Source organism: Gymnoscopelus microlampas, assembly GCF_963454915.1.
Source record: "Gymnoscopelus microlampas genome assembly, chromosome: 3".
NCBI lineage: Eukaryota > Metazoa > Chordata > Actinopteri > Myctophiformes > Myctophidae > Gymnoscopelus > Gymnoscopelus microlampas.
Window position 1 is genome coordinate 55,212,418 of NC_139940.1, and position 25,084 is coordinate 55,237,501.

The window sequence follows — 25,084 nt, forward strand, 5'->3', positions numbered from 1 at the left end:
ACATTACTAGCAGTGAAAAGTGAAGGTGATGATGAAAACAGGGAGACAGAGCCTGTAGCCTGCACCTCAACACAACAAATGAAAACACAAACGGATGTAGAGGACTGTGGAGCATCACAACCAACTAGTGATGACCAGCTCCTCTCTTCACATTGTTCTGAATCTGACACTGAAGACAGTGAGTGGGATGGGACCGGGGAAGGTCCATCAGCTTTGAACACACTGAAATCACACAAGATACAACATCTGAAAGGACAAAGATTGTCTTTGAGCAACAAGCTGTCCCAGGACCTGAAATCATCAAAACAAACTCACTTAATCAAGACTCACGAAGTGAAGAAACCCTTTAGTTGCACAGTTTGTGGCAAAATGTTTACCCTAAGGAGAAGTCTGAATTGCCACACAAGTATCCATACAGGGGAAAAGCCTTTTGCGTGTACAGTTTGTGACAAACACTTTCGTAGAAGGAGTGATGTAAAACGTCACATGCTTTTGCATACACGAGAAAAACGCTCCCAGGACCTGAAATCATCAACACAAACTCACTTAATCAAGACTCACCAAGTGAAGAAACCTTTCAGTTGCACAGTTTGTGGCAAAATGTTTACTGACAGGAGAGATCTGAATTGCCACACACGGAGCCATACAGGGGAAAAGCCTTTTGCTTGTACAGTTTGTGATAAACACTTTACGAGGAGGAGTCATGTACATAGACACATGGTTTCGCATACAGGAGAAACACGCTATATATGTACTATTTGTGGCAAAGGATTTGGTTACATAACAACTCTGAAATATCACACAATGACTCATACGGGAGAAAGGTCCTTTAGTTGCACAGTTTGTGGCAAAACGTTTACTCAAAGGGGAAATCTGAATTACCACACAAGGATCCATACAGGGGAAAATCCTTTTGCTTGTACAGTTTGTGTCAAACAATATCGTAGAAGGAGTGATTTAAAAAGACACATGATTTTGCATACAGGAGAAAAACACTATGTTTGTACTATTTGTGGCAAAGGATTTGGGCACATAACAACTCTAAAAGATCACACAAGGACTCACAAAGTGAAGGATCACTTTAGTTGCACAGTTTGTGGGAAAATGTTTAATAAAAAGTCGAGTCTGAAGAAACACACAATGGTCCATACAGGGGAAAAGCCATTTGCTTGTACAGATTGTGACAAACACTTTCGTAATAGTAGTGGTTTGAAGAACCATACAATGTTCCATACAGGGGAAAAGCCATTTGCTTGTACAGATTGTGACAAACACTTTCGTAATAGTAGCGGTTTGAAGACCCATACAATGTTCCATACAGGGGAAAAGCCATTTGCTTGTACAGATTGTGACAAACACTTTCGTGATAGTGATGGTTTGAAGAACCACACAATGATCCATACAGGGGAAAAGCCATTTGCTTGTACAATTTGTGACAAACACTTAAGTAGTAAGAGTAAATTAAAACAACACATGCATTTGCATACAGGAGAAAAAAGCTATTTATGTGACATTTGTGGCAAAGCTTTTGGGCACGTGAATACTCTAAAAGATCACACTAGGACTCATACAGGAGAAAGGCCCTTTACCTGTACAGTTTGTGGGAAACACTTTCGTACTAAGAGTAGTTTAAAAACTCACATGATTTTGCATACAGGAGAAAAACGCTATATATGTACTATCTGTGGCAAAGGATTTGGGCGCATGAATACTCTAAAAGATCACACAAGGACTCATACAGGAGAAAGGCCTTTTACCTGTACAGTTTGTGGGAAAGGCTTTGTTACTATGAGTACTCTAACAAGGCACATCAGAACCCATAAAAGGGAAAAACACAAAGGCTGTAGTCAAAAGGATGAATGAAATACACACATGAGAAGGCATACAGGAGAAACGCCCACAGGAGAAAAGCCCTTTCTCATGTAACAAATTAAGTTATTTAATCACAGGCTCTTTTTAATATTTTTCATTGGTTAAATAGTTATAAACCCTACCTACCTACACGCAATAACCTTTACAAAAGAAATTCTAGATTCATTTGTTTTTAAAAATCTTTGGCCGTGTGCATTTGTTTCATATGTAGTTTTGAATCTCATGAGTCACATGTTGGTTTGCTAACCTTTCAGGCACTTACCAAGCCCTTTCAAGTGACCTATATTTATGTATAGATAAAGTTCACTGTGATCATCCTACAATGTGTATTTGAATGTTGAATTACTTCAATTGCATGATATTTCACATAGTTATCTTTCAAGGTGATGACAGTTTGCACCGTTTTAATTTGGATATACACCACTTAAAAACTCAAAACCCACCTTTTTCAGACTCGCATTCTCTACCTAATTCAATCAATTCGACCTTCTACCTTTTATTCATATACTAGTTTTTAATCTAATAAAGTTGTTTTTATTTTGTTTCTGTTTTTGTAAAGCGACTTTTGAGTATTTAGAAAAGTGCTATATACATTGTGTGTATTAATAATGTTATTAAACTTCACTTCCTGTTGTCTTGACACAAAGCTGAGGAAGACCTATTAGGTTGAAACAAGTCCATTGCTCTGTCTGGGTGAGGTAAAATTAAATAAAACAAAATGGGAAAAGGACATTTATTGAGTGCTGGCTGTTTTCTCAGTTTCATGATATTGTTTAGCGTTGAGACTTTAGTTTAATCCAGAGTGTTGCGGGTGTTCTGCTTTGCAGTGCTTTCTCTCAACATCATAAGTTGTCCCTTATCCGTTGGCCTATCTTTAACTCTTTCACTGACAGATTAAATGCATAAATGAATTGCCCACTGCCAGCGATTTTTGATTTCCTTACCCTTTCAAACTAGTCACAGAATATTATATAAGTCGTGTTTGGCAATCTTGTCCTTTGGGAAAAAAAGTCGTAAAAGTCGTCCTTGGCAGTGAAAGAGTTAAAGTAAAATTTGGATTAAAATATCGTCAAACGCAATTTATTTTTTTGTGTTTTGTTTACTGAAAAATCATCAGTATGGAATAATGATTGAACAAGCCAACGCCAACACCAACGAAGGACACATATTCTCAAAAGAGTCCAATGAAGTGACCTACAAGAATGAGCGATAATTATATTTAAAAAATAACCAATCAGAACAGGGGGTGGAGTTACATTTGACAATGAAGGACACAGACTCTCAACCTAGTCCAATGAGGGGACATAGGGGTGCCCCAACTAAGAATTTAAATAGTTGAATCTGATCGGTTAAATCTTGCCTGTCGTTGACCTGTCCTCAAATCTTTTTTTCTCCCCCCTCATCCCTTCATATTCTTATTTGCGACTTTGGAATGCAACATTTCCAAACGAAAAGAGTTGATTATAATAGCCTATAGGGTGTTCACTTTTTCAATCAACCATTATAGGGCATAGCAGTGGTGGCCATTTTGTGGTTCATCTGATAGAAAGCCCATCATTTTTTCCCCATAGAGATTTCCAAAAATATTTACCTATATGCCTTTTTATTTGCTGCGTCATATCGTCCGGGACCGATGCCGGTATTTAATGTATTTAATAACTATGTATTTATATAGTGACTTGACATTATGATTTTTAAGGCCTACTGAACACTATACACAGGACCACAATGGAAACAAGCACCTAGGCCCTAGGGGCTTGGCCCAAAGCCTGTTAATAAAGTATTCAATCAATCAATCAATCAATCAATCAATCAATCAATCAATCAATCAATACTCTCTTTCCAAGTGTCTCTTATACACTCAACTGAATTGTTAATGTCCACAGAACATAAGCAGAATAATAGATCCAACAGTAGGCCTACTGTCATACTGTACAGTAAGTTAGTAAGTAACCAAAACTTTCAGTGCCATTTCAGCATACAACTAGATTGGTTTATGAAACAAATGAAATACATTGCACTGTAATCCCCTTTTTTCGCAGTATTTTTTTTTTAAATGAAAGTATACACCAGCCATAAATTGCACATTGTAAAGGGGTTCACAATCACATCCTATACTGATTAGGCAACGTTTTGAACATGTTTTTTGTTGTTTTCAACAAAATAAAATAAATAGTTACAGCACTGCAGTCCCCTTCTCAACTGCACATTGCACAGGGATTCGCATAGACCAATTATTTGTTTACTAACATTGAGCCTGGACGCACAGGTGATTGTTTCACGCAATCAATTCCCAACCTGTTTCGGGGTGCACTGGTTTCAGCACACCCCAACCCCCTCTTGTGTGTGTTGGCTAGTGAGACGCGTCCTAACGAGACCTGATATAATGGGTTTCGTTGCGCGCATACTGGCTGCACGCAGCCAGTATGACGTCGTCTGTTAAGGGGTCTATAGAGAGAGAGAGAGAGAGAGAGAGAGAGAGAGAGAGAGAGAGAGAGAGAGAGAGAGAGAGAGAGAGAGAGAGAGAGAGAGAGAGAGAGAGAGAGAGAGAGAGAGAGAGAGAGAGAGAGAGAGAGAGAGAGAGAGAGAGAGCGAGCTAGCTAGGAAGGAAGCTTTTGAAAGGACTTTCCAATACTTTTACTGCCTTCTACTCCACTACATCTCAGAGGCAAATATTGTACTTTTACTCCACTACAATTATATAATATTATTATTATAATATAATATAATAATTATAATAAAACATACAGTATGAAAATAGCCGATGTACAAGCTCACAATGCACCACGAATCACGATTTGATGCATTGTGAGCTCGTAGATCTGCTATTTTCAAATGATTTGTATACATTTGAAAACTTGAAATGGGACATTTTGTATAAGGAGTACTTTTACTTTTGGTACTTTAAGTACATTTTGATGCAAATGCTTTTATACCTTTACTCAAGTACATTTTGAATTCCGGACTTTTAATTGTAACAGAGTATTCTACATTGCAGTATTGAAAAATAATTCGCAGGTGTTGACTGATTGATTGGCAGACAGCTGTCAATCAGTGACTGTCAACACTGTCTATCAACTCTCTCTGCCCTACACAGGCTAAGTTTTGAGCAAGAGTAGAAGATCTGTCTTAGCTAAAATAAGCATCTCAGCTAAGCTTTGTCACAAGCAATTCTGTTCCTCTTCTCGTGAATCACATGAGAAACTGCTACACACCTCCTCCACCAGGAGGCGAAATGCATTAAGGAACAGTGTCTGAATCCTTTTATTGCGCATGCGCTTGAACCATGTTGACCACGGAAGTAAGCGCGTGTAGTTCTTCCTAGTTTTTCACACTCACGGAGCTGCTGCTGAGCAACAAAGAGGAAAGAGCGTGTTGAAAAATGTCTCATACACGAGTGAAAATAGAGTCTCTACGGCTGTCGATAAATGAACGCCTGACGTCGGTGGGAGAGGAGATATCGGGTGTTTTGGAGAAACAGCAGCGTGGTGCTGATGTTTGTAGTGTGAAGCTTAATGTCAGAGTGTTTGTGTTGGAGCGCCTCAGTGTGGCGGCAGAGTTCATGTGCGACCTCTTCCAGAGAGAGATAGAGACACTAGAAACTCTGCTGGAGAGACAAGACAAACTGCTGGACGTGATTTTACAGCCACACGTCAAACTCCACAGAGCAGGTTGGTTAAGCTGCTTTTCAAACACATGATCACACCACGGGTCATCTCTATTTTTATATCGACTAGAGTCTTAGCTGGAGAGTCTTAGCCCCCCCCAGTTTGACCTGTAATTTCACTAGTAAAGCCCGTAGTTCTCCGTACATGTACACAACATATATATCAAGTTGCTGACCCGGTTGCCCCAAATGTTAACTAGCGGTCCGGAGTGTTTATGCATTGTATTAGTCCATATCTTTCAATAAAGAAGTATTTTAATCCCGTCTGTGGCCAATTCTGTCGGAAGTTCCCAATGGGTGGTAGTGACGGGGCGCATTTGGTGAAAACCGGAACTACACTCAATGTAAACAGGATGTAAACGAAGGGGAAACAATGAAGTTTGGCCACAGGCAGGATTAAAACACTTCTTTATTGAACAATATGGACCAATACAGTACACAATGACTCCAGACCGCAAGTTAACATTTGGGGCAACCGAGTAAGCACCTTATATTTTGCATTTGTACATGTACGGAGAAGTACGGGCTTTACTGGTGAAAGTCCAGTATGGGCTGGGGGGTGGTCGCTAAGACTCTCTTAGATATTAAAATGTCAAAATCGATCAAATACATCTACGATAGTCTTGATCTAAGGCTAGGTCATTGCCATGCTGGCTTGTGGTGGACATCTTTGTCAAAATTACATTTTTGCCATGGACATACAAATAAGTGGACAATAATATTACCAGAAACATACCTTTACAGGTATGTAACTCTGAGAGTGCACACATGGAACCAAATGGACCCGTTGTGCACTCTCAGAGTTATGGGGGACTAGTAGTGGACTCCTAATGTGTCATAGTGTCGTACTAAATCAGTGTCATACATATTCTGAGGAAAACCTGGAGAGTGACAATTAAATAATTGGGTCTAAATCGGGCTTATGATCAAAATAAGGACATGTCTTGCCAAGGACACATTTTGTCCGTGTACGGACACATTGCATGATGACCCCTGGTTTACACACGTTGGACTAGTTTGGTCCATATAGAGATTCTCTATAACGATCTGCCAAGTGTGTCGGTTTGTAATGAGACCAAATGTATTAACTGGAGAGAGTGGAGGCCGTCTTCCTACTGCGTCTGCTGTCGTCCTAGTGACTGGGCACTAAGGAAGAGTGGGCACCTCGGTGTTAAATTGGCTATTTGCCAATGCATGTTACCGTGCATGTTCACATCATATTCGAGTATACTTGAATGAATGAATACTTTACTTAGGACAATTTTTCAAATATCATATTTTTAACAATTTGGATAAAATAGCCAATTTTACATCGAGGTGCCCAGATGTCCCTAGTGCCCACCTATCCTGTATTCGATATTCATTTTTATCAGACACGCCCCCTTCCTATACAAACCCATTGTAACTTCAAACTCCATTTTTAACATGTTAGATTCATCAAAAACACCCGTCCTTGGTTCTGGTGACTCATCCTGCCCTCCTAATACGTGAGGGGGCCTTGTTTTTTCGATTACTTTTTTCATTTATTTTATTACATTTTGTTGTTGATTATTTTTTTTTTTAAATAAATGGAAAAAGTAATTGAAAAAAAAAGGTCTCCTCACATATTAGAAGGACAACATCAGTCACCAGAACCAAGGACAGGTGTTTCCAATGAATCTATCATGATTAAAATAGAGTTTGAAGTTACAATGGGTTTGTAGAGGAAGGGTAATTGTTTTTGGTTTAAATCAAATTAAGGTAGTCTTCACGAATGTGACACGTGGGAATTTTACTGTGAGGGCCAAGAATCCATGCATAGTTTTGACATTGCATTTTCGGTGGTCGAGTCTCGTTATAAACTGTCTGCCTTCACTACGAAATGAATCGCCCATTTCAGCTTGACCTTTTGAATCATATTAAAGTGACATTGTGTGAGTAAACTTGTGTGCGTTCTAATACCGAGCAACTGCAAGTCAAAAGCCTACCGACTCCGAGGCAACTGTGTGTCTGCGGTCAGTGTGAAGTCTGTTTGTTACAGGCAGGCAGGCAGCCAGCGAGGCAGCTGATGTATTCTTCGCTGTATGACGGTGTCACGTGGCAAACACGGCTAATCTACAAGCCCACAACATGTTGCATCAACGACACATTGTGGACTTGTAGATCGGCTCGCGTTTGCATGCGGCACCACCGTACGATAAAGTAAAGCCTTGAGGGGAGACTTCTCCCTTCTGCCTCCGACTGACGGCTCTGTGATCTTGTGAGACCAGCCACCACGCGTTGTATTTTAACGAACTCCTAGGCAAATTGTCAGATCTGCCTCAAATTCGCTCGGCGTACACACAAGACCTTACAGATGAAAAGTTATCAAAAGCTTATCAAAAAGAGTTTTCGTTAAACTGCTTGACCGTGGCGAAGCCTCAAACTTCAACGCTAAGCAGGAAGTGAAAATAGCCGATCTACAATTCCTATTGGCTGGGCTTTAAACAGCCATAGCTCCAGTTCCCAGCATGCTAAACTTTTGAAACTTGCTAGATGCACTAAAGTTAACATCTTACAGTGGCAGAAGTGCACCCCTGACATCCACTGTCGGAATATGAAGCCGACTAACCACATATTGTAGCTATGTATGAGCCTAATTAGAATACTTACAATCCATCTGTGTTGTCTAGAAAGATGAAGTAAAATAAATTGCTAACCTTCGTCATGATAACAGAATTTGTGACCGGAGTTTGAAATCTGGTTTATAAGCAACGCAGATGGATTAAAGTTTCAGTCGCCACGACTGATTTCAGTCGTTTGGATTCAATAGAAGCCAGCATGTCTTCTATGGAAGCGTGTTGTGCATTGAAAAAAAGATTACTATTTGAGCATTTGAAGTAGTCAAATTTCAAATAAAAGCAACGATTAAAGCCTCAATCTGTGATTTCTTCACCTGGTTGGCAGTATGTAGAACAGCAGGAACAATATTACAGAAACAAAAATCATAATTTTACCTATTGTTCTTGCGCTGGTGTGTGGTGGGCTCCTTTCAAACTGTTTCACAAATCACACATTAGGACTTGGCCATACAAACATTTCCAGTCGTGAGGTTTTATTCAGCTTTAATCCATGAACGCAATACAGAGATACATTGCAATATCCACAATCCTTCAGCCCTCTGCTCAGCTCTTCAGAATGCTCATTTGTTAATTGCATGGGCTGCTTTATCCCAAGTTAAATCTATTCTGTTTTAATTCTTATTGTGCTATTATTCTATATTGCCTTTTATTCCTTGACCCCTGTATTGCTGCTTGCAGCTATATTTATATTTATTATTGCGAACGCGGAAGGAGGCGCGCCTCCGCCCAAGTGGAGCATACTATGAAACTCTGCTCGGCTTGTGTCTCTCTCTGTCTGTCTGTCTGTGTGCACTGCCTGTGCACTGCCTGCACTGCCTGTGTGCAACCCACAGAGTGCGCTAGAGTGCAGCTACAGCCAAAACACACACACACACACACACACACACACACACACACACACACACACACACACACACACACACACACACACACACACAAAAAAAGAACTGAAGGCAGCAGAGTTCTAATCAAAACAAAACAATATAGAAGAATTGTCCAAGATAATAATCACACGAAAAAAGACCCAAAAAAAATCCTCAAATGAATGTCCCAAAATCAAATTGCCTACCACCCTCAACACCAAAAATGTCCGGCTATGTAATGTCAGCTTCAACAAGCTACAGTACTTCCTGTCCAAATTTAACCCCCAAAATAAAACTGCAATCCAACTGAAATTCTACAGTTAATGTCAACACAAATATGTTTATTTTGAAGGTAAAGTTTACCATATAGGAAATCCCATATCAGATCAGCGTGACTAAATTATACAAGTAAATTATGTAGTTCAACAATTATAAGGTGAAGACTGCAAGATAAAATTCTAGATAAAAACAAAATGACAATTTATTGTAAATTAACAACGCAGTTATTTTTAATGTTATTTCCACAGATGACTCGTCCACCAAAGCTGAATCCGGCCAGCTGGAGGTCGGGGAAGACGGGACTTCGTCCGCATCTGGCGAAGCCCCACCACCAGAAACGGGGGAAGAGCGAGAGGAGGAGATGGAGCCAAGACGCCGTGCTGTGCACTACACACAGGCTGAGACCAACGTACTCGTGCATGAGGTCAAGGCGCGTCAAATTCAAATCTTTGGGACATCGACCCAGCCTACCCGAAAATCGGTGGTGAACCAGGCGTGGGCCGAGGTAGCGGCGGCCGTTTCGGCGTCCTCAGGCATCCCCAGGTCTGTCCAACAAATCAAGAAGCGGCTTTCCGACTTGAGGAGGATCGTAAAAGTGAAGGTTTGTTGCCTGTATAGATGTTGAATATTCACATTGGCTACAGTGGCTCATGGTGATTAATCAATGTGTCTCTTTGTATCGTAGCCTACTGCTGTAATTTGAAATTGTCAATAAAATATTCACTCCAAAGGTCGTCGCTAACAGAGGGCAACAGGTGGTCACGGGAGGAGGACCAGCTACGGTGGAGGCTCTGATATCACCAGAGGACGTCGCTGCCTCTTCTCTCTTCCCTGAAAGTGTTGACGGCTTTAGGGGGTTTGAGGATGGCGGGGTAACAGGTAATTCAATTTCCTTCCAATTCCACCTGGTTTTGGTTGGGTTATTTTTTGGGGTGAGTGGCAGTGCATGGTAAGGCTGTACGTAATATGGATGGTCAAAAACAACAGACTCGTGTTCATTGTACATAATTATCTGACATTATTATGCACAATGTCTGTCATTCATCATTATATATTAATGGCATTATTATTATTATTATTATTATTATTATTATTACCCTTATTGTTATTACTGCCATGTTCCCGAGATGTTTGTGCAGGTGTAGAGGTATTCTACCAAATTAACACCCACCTGGTGATATGCACCGGGTGTAATGTCATGCAATTACAATGAAAAACAAAAGAACCGAAGGCAGCAGAATTCTAATCAAAACGAAACGATAGAGAAGAATTGTCCAAGATAATAATCACATGAGAAAAAAACTCCACAAATGAATGTTGCGAAATCTAAATCTAATGTAATGTCAGCTTCAACAAGCCACCATACTTCCTGTCCAAATTGAACCCCCAAAATAAAACCGTTAGTGTCAACGCAACCACTTTTATTATGAAGGTAAAGTTTACCATAGGAAATCCCATATCAGATCAGCATGACTAAGTTCAATAAGTAAATTACGTAGTTCACACAAGGTGGAGGCTGCTAGATAAAATTAGATATTCAAAGGTAGGGTAAGTGATTTTCATTGGCTAAAATAAGTGTTAAATAGCTCTATATTCTGATAGTACTCATTGCTATAGAGTCTTTGTTCAGTAACAGGAGTCTCCATGACTCTCCAGCTCTTTAACAGAAAATGTATTTTCAGGTCGGGATTCCAATTTTATCCAATCAGGATAGAGAACGCAGTCAGGATACAGATTAAACAAGTGAATGATGACACAAATAAATGAGCAGACAAAATTGGAACTGGATCACTATCAAATTGAAGCTGATAAATGGGTACTCTCTCTTGATTGGCTGAAATTTTGTCACCTTCCTGAAAATGTATTTTCTGTTTATTAAAGAGCTGGAGAGACTGACTGAACAAACACTCTAGGGTTAGCAGTGGTTCTCAACCTTGTTACACCATGTACCACCTCAGAAAATATCTGTCTCTCCAAGTACCACCATAATAACTGATGTTTAAATACAGTAGCGTAGACCTGCTACCCCATCAGCTATGCATAGTTAACACAGGAGGCAAATTTATTCCTAATAAGAATGTATTTTTCACAGTTGTGTAGCCTGGTAGCACAGCAAGGTAACTGACACTTGCACAGACAATGCCACATAGACAGACAGACAGACAATGCCACACAGACAGACAGACATACAGACAGACAGACAGACAGACAGACAGACAGACCGACAATGCCACACAGACAGACAGACAATGCCACACAGACAGAAAGACAGACAGACAATGCCACACAGACAGACAGACAGACAGACAGAAAATGCCAGCCAGCCAGACAGACAGACAGACAGACAGACGGACAATGCCATACACAGAGACAGACAGAACATGCCACACAGACAGACAGACAGACAATGACTGACAGACAGACAGACAGACAGACAGACAAACAGACAGAGCCACACCAACAGAGCCACACAGACAGACAGTCAGAGGTTTTAATCATGGACTTGATTAATCACAGGCAGCACTGTGTATGATTGCTAGATGGCATTTGAGATGCGAGGGTTTCATGCATTCTTTACATACCACACTGTCAGTGTCTGTAGGCTCCTCCTCCGCCCACCCCTGTTTAATTCCAATTTTCGTGTCATATTGCGAGTGTTATCTCTGTTATTATTCTGAAATACACTGGGTTTGACAGAGATAACTAGTCCCCGTTTACTCAGCCAGTCCAGACCCATTCAGATGGATCAGGTTGTGTGACATAGAACGTTTCCCAAACTGAATACATACCACGCAGAGAAAGGTGATTTAACTGGCAGCTCAATCTCATTGTAACTAAAATATTTGATATAAATTCATATTTCTTTATGCCAGATTTAGTTGCTAGGCCGGTAAACTTCCCGTGCAAACCGCTAGCCTAGCCCCTTAGCCTACTGCAGTTGCAACAGCGCTGCTGCTCTGCGCCGAGATTCCGTCAGTCCGTCTAATCAGCACAGCTGATATTACTATTAATGTGATTAATCAATTCTCAAATCTCCATTAACGGCCAGGTGTGCTGTCATGCCCATTTCAGCACAGCTGGAGAGCCTATTTCAACCAATTGTTTGGTCAGAACTACCTGTAGTATAATATTAAATATTTCACTCCACTTTTTTCTTTTGTTGGGGGAAACTCTTCTGCACCAGAAGGGGGCCTTGCGTACCACAGGTTGAGAACCACTGCTTTATAGCAATGATTCCTATCAGAATATAGAGCTTTAACCTTTTAACATCAAGTTTTTTGTTTTAACCAAAAAATATCACTTACCCAACCTTTTTAATAAAAATATCTATTTCAGAATAATATTTGAAACATATGAAAACGAAAAATAATATGAATACAATCTCACAATTTAAAAGCACTTCAAAGTGGCTCCAACAGTAACCTATGTAGCCTAATAGTGTAACAAAGATTACCCAGGGGAAAGGAATGAATCATTACACAAATGACGATCATAACACAAATAACACAAACAAAATGACAAATTATATTAAATATTAAATTAAACCAATAAGACCGGGAATGCAAAGCTGTGTAATTCTAGATTTCTTTGGCGATTCAAAAATGGCAGATCTACAAGCTCATAGCACGGCACCGAGTGCCCCGCTACGAGCTTGTAGATCTGCTATTTTTGAAAAATCGTGAAAATGTGCAAATCCTTGAAAAAAATAAATAAATAAAAAATAAATTATATATATATATATATATATATATATATATATATATATATATATATATATATATATATATATATACACATATATATATAAAGCGAACATTTGTAACTCAAATCTTTGCTTCTGGGGGTCCCTGGAACAAAATATTTTGAGATGGGGGTCCGCTGCCAAATACATATAATGTTGGGTGGTCCTTGACATGACAAAGTTTGATAACCAATCCAGCAACATACGTTTTTTTTTCCCTAAACTGTTATGATTTAGAAGACATTTGTAGAATTGGTCCCAGGTCTTAATGGGTTAACAAAGCAGTTAACAGTGCAGTTAATTCTAATGTTATTTCCGCAGATGACTCGTCCACCGTAGCTGAATCCGGCCAGGAGGAGGTCGGGGAAGACGGGACTTCGTCTGCATATGGCGAAGCCCCGCCTCCAGAAACAGGGGGTGAGCGAGAGGAGGAGATGGATCCGGGCGGAGGGTCGTCGAGAAGAGGAGAGGCGAATCGTCCCAGGCGGAGATCCCGTCGAAACATGGATCGCCCGCTTCAGCTTGACCTAAGTTAGCATTTCGAATCAATTCAAGTGACGTTGTGTGATTCAACGTGTTGTGTACATTGAGTACAGCGTTCAGGTTTTTCTTGTTTCTGCCGTGAGGAGTCTGTGTGTCTACTGGATTGCAAGGGAGGAGCGTAAGTTGTATTTAGACTGCTGGCTCTGTGATCTCTGGGAAAAAAAGTAAATACATTTGAATTGTTACAGTCAAATATTCCTTCAATATTAAAATCTGAATGTGTAATATTCATTGACAGCCCTAGTCGGTACGGTTTCATATCGTCGCTGTCGGTTGGAAACCTTATATGTCCAAAACTATGTTGTTTTGTTTCAGAAAAATGGAAAAAAGAACCTGTGTCCCAATGGATCCAATGTCGTTTTTATATACAAGCTCTTTTAATAATTGTCTTTGGTTCAACATTAATTAACCCACACACCTTCTATTTCAAATGTTTTTTTGTTTTTTTTTAATAGCACAAATATCAGATCTACAAGCTTACAATGCTTGTAGATAGGCTATTTATGCTACTTTTGTGAGACACTGTTGTAGGACAAAGTAGGGCATTCGTTTACAAAAATAAAGTTGAAATGTGGAGATGCAGGGTTTCTGCACGACAGCAATGATGGGTTAACAGTTATTTATACTTTGTACACAAACATTTTGACAAGTGTTGCTTTTGCTTGACAAAAATATTAAAAGATACAAATCTGATACAATCAGAAAACACATTGAGGAGTTGTCTGCTAATTTATTTTTTACCTCACCTCCTCTCCTCCTCGTAGATCTCACACTCCTTCCTGTGCGCAAAGACGAGGTTTCCCCTGAACAGCAGAAGATGAGTCCCGGTCTGGTCCAGGTGAAACTAGAACCTCCACAGATTGAAGAGGAACAGCAGGAGGAGTCACTTCAAAGACCAGAGGGGGCTGAGCCAAGACGCCGCGCGTTGCGCTACACACAGGCTGAGACCAACGTGCTCGCGCATGAGGTCAAGGCGCGTCAAATTCAAATCTTTGGGACATCGGGACAGCCTCCCCGAAATGCGGTGGTGAAGCAGGCGTGGGCCGAGGTAGCGGCGGCCGTTTCCGCGTCCTCAGGCATCCCCAGGTCCGGCCAGCAAATCAAGAAGCGGTTTGCCGATTTGAAGAGGATCGGAAAAATGAAGGTGTGTTACCTGTATAGATGTTGAATATGCACATTGGCCCCAATGGCTCATGGTGATTAATCAATTTGTCTCTAAGTTGTATCATAAGCCTACTTCTGAAATTCTTTAATTATAACATATTCACTCCAAAGGTCGTCGCTAACAGATGGCAACAGATGGCCACGGGAGGTGAATCGGCTATGGTGGAGGCTCTGATATCACCCGAGGACGTCGCCGCCTCTACTTTCTTCTCCAAAAGTATTGACGGCTTTAGGGGGTTTGAGGTTGGAGGGGTAACAGGTAATTCAATTTCCTTCCAATTCCACCTGGTTTTGGTCTATTGTTTGGGGAGGTGGGAGAGCATGGTAAGGCCGTACACAATATGGATGGTCAGAAACAACAGACTTGTGTTTATTATACTTAATTATCGGACATTATTATGCACAATGTCTGTCATTCATTGTAGTATATTGAATATAGAAGACGCCACACAATGGATACGTCATCAACAGGCACAGGCCGCTTTGTTTATTTGCAAGCACGGACACACACACACACACACACACACACACACACACACACACACACACACACACACACACAGCGAGAACGCGCACCAACATACATGTACTGCCCCCGGTGGGCAGATACATCCTACTGGCTACCTTTACTCCTAGTCTGGTGTACTTGTGCCCCCTCCTGTCCAGGCCCCGTAATGACAGTCAATAACATGCCTAGTAAACCCACCATATAACATTCATCATCATATATATCGTATTAATGACATTATTAGGGCCCGAGCACTGTAGAATGCGAAGCCCTATTGAAACTGCAATGATTATTATTACTAGAAGTTCGGGCAGCTTTGCGGCCCTCATATCTAGCGCCCACCTCACCCATTTTACATCAACCTCACATCCACCTCACAGCTATGTTGCACCAGTGATCCAACTGATATGGCCATATATGGAGATCTGTAATTGTCATGCCGTGTCTATTTTATGGGCATATATGGAGATCTCTGTATTTGTCAGTCGTTGCTGACTGATTTGTTAGAGCCTGATGCCATGATGGCACATTGAGGTTAGACAACACAGTCCATATTTGGCTGGAAAGTCCTTATACTGTATGGTTATGGCAGATCATGGTGAAATGAGCGTGACGATGTGATTCGTCCGCCTGTTCGTCCGCCTCTTCAGGAAACACTACCCTTCCTCTTTGTCTGGCTTACTTGTTGTTAACTAGTTGTACGAACTCTTGTTTTATTGTACTGTTTTATTGTATCTTGTTTAGTCGATACACTTTTTGTATTAGCTCGTGCTCATTTGATTTTGCTATTTTGTTGTATCTGTTTAAGAAAGTAGGTAGCTGATATATAGCACTTTTACCTTAGCGCTAGGTATACTCTTGGTTGCTTGTTTTTGTAGGAAACACTTCTGGTGATTAGCAGTTTCGTTCCCTACCTACTGTATGTTGAATGCACTTATTGTAAGTCGCTTTGGATAAAACCGTCTGCTAAATGACTGTAATGTAATGTAATGTAATGTAATGTCATGTAATGTCCATCCTCCTTTAAGGAAATTTTAATATAGGAAGATGTGTGGAAATATTGGGCCTTAAACGTACTGTAATTAAGGGGGGGGGGGGGGGGGGGAAGTATTATATGTATTTATCCCCTCATTTGTAAAGGAAATTAACATGCTGTTAAAAGATCAGCCGGCCAGGGTGCCTGCTTGGTGACCGTTGGCGGTTACAATAACACCAATAAATGACAATGTATTGTAAATTAACAACACAGTTAACAATGCAGTTATTTTTAATGTTATTTCCACAGATGACTCGTCCACCGTAGCTGAATCTGTCCAGGAGGCGGTCGGGGAAGACGGGACTTTGTCCGCATCTGGTGACGCCCCACCAGCAGACACGGGAGGAGAGCGAGAGGAGGAGATGGAGCCAAGACGCCGTGCTGTGCGCCTCACACAAAATGAGACCAACATGCTCGTGCATGAGGTCAAAGCACGTCAAATTCAAATCTTTGGGACATCGACCCAGCCTACCCGAAAATCGGTGGTGAACCAGGCGTGGGCCGAGGTAGCGGCGGCCGTTTCGGCGTCCTCAGGCATCCCCAGGTCTGTCCAACAAATCAAGAAGCGGTTTTGGGATTTGAGGAGGATCGGAAAAAGGAAGGTTGGCGGGGTAACAGGTAATTCAATTTCCTTCCAATTCCACCTGGTTTTGGTTAGGCCTATTGTTTAGGGAGGTGGGGGAGCATGGTAAGGCCGTATACGATATGGATGATCAGAAACAACAGTCTTGTGTTCATTATACGTAATTATCAGACATTATTATGCACATTGTCTGTCACTGCAGAGTGCGAAGCCCTATAGACACTGTAATGATTATTATTACTTTCCCGATAATTAATCACGTTTTTAAGGGGAAATACATACTCCAATAGTTGTGCAAATTTGCATACACATCACATCTACAATTCCTATTGGCTGGGCTTTAAACAGCCATAACTCCAGTCAACCCTGTCACCTTAGGGTGCCGTGATGCAATTCCAGGGGTGCCGCAAAATACTTTGATAATATTTGGAATTCATCAGTTTAACCACTTAGAGTTAGACCCGCCATACTTAATACAACGGACCTGAGTTGCACTGTACTTGGTGCGTTCCTTTTTCTATCTACACCCAATCTCTTTGGTGAGCTTGTAGATTAATTTTGATGAATGTTCCCCTCAAAATTGGGATGCTGGGGTGGTTAAACATCAAGTCATTTATGAAGTTATTTTCAATCTGTCCTAATGGAAACAGATATTCTCTCGTGCTTTCCGCGTGTCATCTTAGGGGGGACATATTTACATATTTACATACTGTGTAAGGTTTTTAAGGGGTGTTGTGGATGAAAATGTCACTTACAGGGGTGCCATGAGATGAAAAGGTTTGAGAACCACTGCTCTAATGAACAGCCATTTGGCCGGCAGCCCACGCTGGTGGAACACTCTGCAGAAAACGATAATGAATTTTATTTATTTTTTGTCTGAGAGAAGAAAAAAGTCCCGGGTATTAGAATAATAATGTGTGCGTGAAACATATCTCATTGTTGTTGTTTTTTTGGGGTGCCTTTATAGATAGTATACAGTGGGGATGGACAGGAAACAGGGAAAGAGAAGACAGGGAGTGACACGCAGCAAAGGTCGTCGGGAACTGGGCTCAAACTTGCGACACACTGCCGGGCTGCACTTTCGCCCGGACCGCCAGGCCAGCGGGCGCCCCCAAACATATCTCATTGTTTGATATTCTTGGAAACGTGGCATTTAATCAAATATAACATTTTAGGCTATTTCATGAACAGAATATTATTTTATTCAGTGCTTAATAGTTACCTATCCTTATTCTATTCCCTTAAAATAGCCACCAACCTCACCATAGATTAAAGCCATTGTTATACACACAGTTGGAAACCTTTTATTTTTGTCCAGAAACGTAGATATTCAATGAATCGGTAGTTTGCGGAAATGTCCAGTGCCAGAGCTTCGTTCTGGTCATTGGGTTGTCCATTTCAATCCCAGTCCCAGAGTATTGGTGAATTAGAATGGTTGCAGCGAATAATGGTTGCAGTCTCTGATAACTGAGGATGGACTGAATTGAGCGTTTATTTACAGTGGAAGTTCCCCCAACTACCACAGCTACAACAGCATTGCATGGGAAATTTTAAAGTTAAAATATTTAATGGATGTATCTACTTGTGTCTATTTAGACTTCCCGCAGCTCCCTGGGTATGAAGAGAAGGTTTCACCTGAACAGCAGAAGAGCCCCAGTCTGGTCCAGGAGGAACCAGAGCCTCCACAGATTAAAGAGAAACAGGAGGACCTACTTCAAAGACCAGAGGAAGTTGATGGATCATCGTTGACATTACTAGCAGTGAAAAGTGAAGGTGATGATGAAAACAGAGAGACAGAGCCTGTAGTCGGCACCTCAACACAACAAATGAAAACACAAACTGATGTAGAGGACTGTGGAACATCACAACCAACTAGTGATGACCAGCTCCTCTTTTCTCATTGTTCTGAATCTGGCACTGAAGACAATGATGAGTGGGAGGCTGAATCTGGCACTGAAGACAGTGAGTGGGAGGGGACCGGGGAAGGTCCATCAACTTTAAACACACTGAAATCACACAAGACACAAAATCTGAAAGGACAAAGATCTCTGTCTTTGAGCAACAAGCTGTCCAAGGACCTGGCAGCTGTCCCAAAACAAACTCACTTAATCAAGACTCACCAAGTGAAGAAACCCTTTAGTTGCACAGTGTGTGGCAAAATGTTTACTCAAAGGGGAAATCTGAATTACCACAAAATGGCCCATAGAGGGGAAAAGCCTTTTGCTTGTATAGTTTGCGACAAACACTTTTTGAGGAGCATTGATGTAAAAAGTCACATGATTTCGCATTCAGGAGAAAAACCCTTAAGTTGCACAGTTTGTGGCAAAATGTTTAAACGTCGCAATAGTCTGAAGAAACATAGAATGATCCATACAGGGGAAAAGCCTGTAGCGTGTACAGTTTGTGACAAACACTTTCGTAATAGGGGTGGTTTAAAAAAACACATGATTTTGCATACAGGGGAAAAACACTATATGTGTACCATTTGTGGCAAAGCTTTTGGGCACTCGGTCTCTCTCACATATCACATGAGGACTCATACAGGAGAAAGGCCTTATACTTGTACAGTTTGTGGACACGGCTGTGTTAACACGAGTAATCTAAAGGTTCACATGATGATTCATACGGGGGAAAAGCCCTTCACCTGTACAATTTGTGGGAAAGACTTTAGTCAACGGGGTTATCTTAAAAATCACAGGATGATTCATACGGGGGAGAAGCCTGTTACCTGTACAATTTGTGGGAAAGGCTTTGTCAAACCGAGTCATCTAAAAAGGCACCTCTGGACTCATACAGGGGAAAAACCCTTTACCTGTACAATTTGTGGCAAAGGCTGCAGTAAAAAGGATGATTTAAAAACGCACATGAAGAGGCATACAGGAGAAACGCCCACAGGTGAAAAGCCCTTTCTCATGTAAGGAATGAAGTTATTATTTAGTCACAAGCTCTTCTTAATATTTTTCATTGGTTCAATAGTTAATAAACTTTAAATTTAAGTGAGAAAAAGTTGTTGTTTTTATCTATGGCTGTGTGCATTTCTTTCATATATTGTTCAATTATATTCCAAATCACATTTTCTGTCTTCTCCAGCCTAGTATGATTGGAATCTCCCCAGGAACGGGCGACTTGGAGAAGGGAGTTTTAAGCAAATTACTCAAACCTGGTGTCTTTTAGATGGTTTATTTACTACACACACACACACACACACACACACACACACACACACACACACACACACACACACACACACACACACACACACACATACTAACATATACTTCTCTAGTCTAGTACTTCTGATACCACTACAAGGAAATAGTGAGTTACTACATGGTCAGCAGTTAGTTAGACCCAGTTAGGTTATTAAACCTGGAATGAGAACGAAACACATAACACAACAATATTAAATTACATGAATCCTCACTCCATTGTGAACACATCAGAAATACAATTATTACAGTGTTAAGCTCTTTAACTTACTATTAGTCCTGCTCCTCTCTGTCAGTGAATCTGATGTTTTCTAGCGAAACAAGACCTTTTATAACGGTTAGGTTACATACAGGAAGATCCGCCCACAGGGTGGACTTAAGCCACAGGATCTGCTGATCCCCCATAATGCACTGTGTTTGGCACTGGTTTCCTGTTACCCCAGAGCAGGCTGGCTCTGGTCATCTGCTCCGTCAGCCATTAACCCTGTTTTTACACACAAAGCCCTATCTCCTAGCTCCTAATCTGAACTACCCGCACTAGCTTCAGTCAACTACTCCTTGGTATGTGTACTTCCTTTGAAGATCACAGCACAGCAGGACATCTGCTCTGGGCTGCCGGTCAGCTGTGGCCTCTACTACTGCCTAATTTTGTCCCAACTGGGTTCATTTTAGTAGAACCTTTTTAACAGATGCAGGAAATATAAACATTACTATATGGCACTAATCATATGCAACTTCCTTGCTGGAAAGCCTGGATTATTCTTCATATATTTATGGATTATGTTCATGTATAGATGGTTGACTCAATGTGATCATCCCGCAATGTGTATTTTAATGTTGAATCACTTCTATTGCATGTTAATTCACATTTTCCCGTACCTATTAATAATAAAGAGACAGCATTATTAGCTGTCAAGGTGATGATAGTTTGCACCTGTTTTAATTTGAGCTTGATTGCATCATACACCACTTAAACATTCACACTCAAAACCCACCTTTTTCAGACTCTCATTCCCTACTTAATTCAATTCTACCTTCAACCTTTTATTTATTTTCTTATGTTTTTTATCCCACGATTTTGTAACCCATTTTTTCGCCCAGTGCCAATTGTCGAAGTAATCCTTGGCGCTACACTCCCTCTGCCAGCCTAGGGAGAGCCGAGAGCCTAGAGCCGAGCTCATGAGAGCTAGCAAGCCGCTTCTTATCACCTGACAGGGGGGATGTTCCCTGGTTAGACGTAGCGCCTGGAAGGAACACGTTATTCCAACCAGTTCCTTTCCCCTCCATCAGGCGCCCCGGCTGACCAGGGGGAGGCAGTATAGAGACCAGGATTATTCTATGTTTTTGTGAGGGTACCTACCCTAGGGGACACGGGGAGAACATGCAAACTCCACACAGAGAGGCTCTTTCACCAACCCCACCTAGGGTATGGGCACTGATGACGCGGAGGAGAGAACACGCCCCCAGTGCCCACAGCGTCCCCGGAAAATCGAACCCAGCATGGACCTTCTAGCTGTGAGGCGACATCGCTACCGACTGCGCCACCCTGCGCTAACCTTTTATTTTTTAACTAGTTTTCCCAATAAAGATGTTTTTATTTTGTTTCTGTTGTTGTAAAGCGACTTGAGTATTTAGAAAAGCGCTTTATAAATTGTATGTTTTATTAAACCTCACATCCTGTTGAGGAAGATCTATTAGGTTGAAACACGTCCATTGCTCTGTCTGGGTGAGGCAAAAATACATAAAAAGAACATTCATTTAGTGCTGGCTGTTTTCTCAGTTTCATGATATTGTTTAGCGGTGCAGCTTGAGCCTTTAGTTTAATCCGGAGTGTTGGGGGCGTTATGCTTCACAGTGCTTTCTCTGAATATCAAAAGTTGTCCCTTATCTGTTGCCCTAAAATTTGGACGAAAATATCGTCAAACGCAATTTCTTTATTCATGTTTTAACTGAAAAATCATCAGTATGGAAAGAATAATGATTGAACAAGCCTAGTCACGACAACACCAATGAAGGACACCGACTAAGAATTTACTTAGAATTGACTAAATCTTGCCTGTCGTTCACTGTCCTCAAATCTTTTTTCCTCCCCTCATCCCTTCATATTCTTATCATATTCATATTTGTGACTTTAGAATGCAAAGTTTCCAAACAAAAAGAGTTGATTATAATAGCTTACAGGGTGTTCACTTGTCTCACTCAGTCATTATAGGGCATAGAAGTGGTGGCCATTTTGTGGTTCCACAGATAGAAAGCCCATTCATTTTCCCCATAGAGATTTCCTGAAAATATTTAAATGAATTATGTTAAGCCTGGAAACAAGCCATCCAGGCTCCTGGTGAATCATGACCATAAAACAAGCTGATGTGTATAGGTTTAAAGTGGTTGAACAGATTGTGATGCTGTATTAGAGGGATAGTTCTATCGATTAGTCACCCCATGAAGCCTTGAATTCATGGAGATATTTTTGTTTGTCACATTCCTAAGACAATAATTTGATGACCGGTCTTTGAGTCCGCCAGTAATCAAATTATTGGCTTAGGAATGCGATAAAAAACAAAAACATCTCCAGGAATTCAAGGCTCCATGGGGTGACTAATCGATAGAAACACATTTTAAATATGCATAAAACAGAAGTAGGTTACATGCCAACGCTAGGGGGCAGTGGTTGAAAAAAGTACTCACTTTATTTTTACTTAAGTAAAAGTACCAATACTGCAATATAGAAATATAATTATGTTACAAGTAAAATTCCGGAATTCACAATGAAAAGTACAAAAGTATTGGCATCAAAATGTACTTAAAGTACCAAAAGTAAAAGTACTAGTTATGCAGTATGGCCCGTCTAAATGTGTAAAAGTCTTTTGAAAATAGCAGATCTACAAGCTTGTGAGCTTGTAGATCGGCTATTTTCGAATAGCCAAAGTATATGTATAGGGCTGAAGTGGTTAATGCATGTTTTGTGATAATAATAGTAATAACAATTTACAAAGTAACTAGTAACTAAAGTTATTATTGTAGTGGAGTAAAAGTACAATATTTGCCTCTGAGATGTAGTGTAAAGAGTATGTAGTGTAGAGATGTAGTGTAGAGTAGAAGTAAATGGAAAAATGGAAATACTCAAATGGAAGTTACAATGTAATGGAGCAGTTTAATGTTCAATTTAATGTTAAAAGGGTGAAACGGCTCTATTATCACATAAAATACACTTGCACACCAGCAAAGGCTGGTCAGAGAAGCCACAGTCAGCCTGTAGGGGGAGGAGAGATAGAGGGCTTAGTAGGGTGAGGGTTCAAACACTTCACTACAACACTGTAAAACACACTTACACACAGCACACTATAGGTGGGTTAGGTGCACACTACAAACCACACACAGTAGTGGATAGAAGGGGGCAAGAGCCCTCCAGACAGTTCTCCCCCACAGTGCCACTGTGGTCGCCTCCAACTATCTGGGTAACAAGAAATTATAATTAGCAATAGAAATGACAATAAGTGGCAGTTGGGTTATTAATAAATAAAATACAATACAAAAGACATTATGGTCTAACAAAGGGGCAAAAGCAGCAATGGAGCTACGCCTATAAAATAAAATAAAATAAAGCAACAGTTGGCACCCACAACGCCTTATAATTATACATACAAATACATAAAAATCAAAATGCAGAACACTATAGTAGGCTACCTCAACAGTCAATGTGTGTGTGTGTATAGGGCAAGGCCACCTGGCGCATGACAGGAGTACAGGGGCACCATAGCAGGAGTACACAAGCCTACAAGTATAGAATTATGCTAGAACCACAAAGGCAACATTACTCCACGCACCTCAGGTTAGGTGAGGTTTGGCCCTAACACCTGGCCTACAAACTTGGCCTTAGAGAGGAGGGCGCCTGAGGAACAGGACCATTCAAATACATACAATGGTCTTATTTTTATTTTACTTTTTTCTTAAATTTGTATCCCACAATTCTTCACCCAGTGCCAATTGCCTAAGTAATCCTGGGCACTACTCTCCCTCTGCCAGCCTGGGGAGAGCCCCGAACTGAGCTCATGCTTTCTTCAATGCACGAGGAGTGAGCAGGCCGCTTCTTATCACCTGACAGGGGGGAGTTTCCCCGGTAGGATGTAGCGCATGGAAGGAACACGTTATTCCAACCAGTTCCTTTCCCCTCCATCAGGCGCCCTGGCTGACCAGGGGGAGGCAGTATAGAGACCAGGATTACTGCATGTTTTTTTGCGAGGATACCTATCTTAGGGGAAAAAGCCAAGCCTCACCGCATCAAATTCCTAATCCAGGCAGTGTATGATGTGCTTCCAAGCCCATCAAACCTGCACACATGGGGCATAGCAGAGACACCAGCATGCCCATTGTGTTCCAAGCGAGGAACCCTGGAACACATCCTCAGTTGCTGTACAAAGGCACTTGGAGATGGACGGTACAGGTGGCGGCATGATCAAGTCCTGAAGACCATTGCTGAAGCCATCAGCACAGGACTGGCGTGGTCAAAGCAGTTCCGACACTCCAAGAACACCATCGCCTTTGTCAGAGCTGGGGACAAGCCAACTTCGGCCAGAAAAACATCTGCAGGCATCCTGACGTCTGCAAGAGACTGGCAGTTGTTGGTGGACCTTGAACATCAGCTGAAGTTCCCCAGCCATATTGCAGTCACCTCCCTGCGACCAGACATTGTCCTTGTGTCTGAGTCCACCAAGCAAGCTGTGCTGCTGGAGCTGACAGTCCCGTGGGAAGACCGCTTGGAAGAAGCCTTTGAAAGGAAGCTCTCCAAGTACGCAGGACTGGTCAGCGACTGTCAGCAGGCTGGTTGGAGAGCAAGGTGTTTCCCTGTGGAAGTTGGGTGCAGAGGATTTGCAGCCCGTTCCTTGGTCAGAGCCTTCAGCAGTTTAGGCATCGAGGGAGAGAGAAAGAGGAGAGCCATCCGCAGTACCACCGATGCGGCAGAGAGGGCCTCAAGATGGCTGTGGCTCAAAAGAGGGGAGCCATGGAGTCATGGTAGCTAG

The 25,084-nt window shown here is 41.4% G+C and overlaps 1 protein-coding gene across 1 annotated transcript; it reads left to right on the forward strand.

Moving 5' to 3' along the window:
• Positions 1-5,254: 5,254 nt before the first annotated feature.
• LOC311041925 (uncharacterized protein) lies at positions 5,255-25,084 on the forward strand (the record flags this gene model as incomplete). The annotated part of the gene is made up of 9 exons (XM_084052408.1): positions 5,255-5,543; positions 9,530-9,882; positions 10,013-10,160; positions 13,345-13,554; positions 14,331-14,710; positions 14,842-14,989; positions 16,524-16,892; positions 18,454-18,819; positions 24,321-25,084. The coding sequence occupies 9 exons, from the start codon at positions 5,255-5,257 to the stop codon at positions 25,082-25,084; spliced, it is 3,027 nt and encodes a 1,008-aa protein (XP_083908534.1).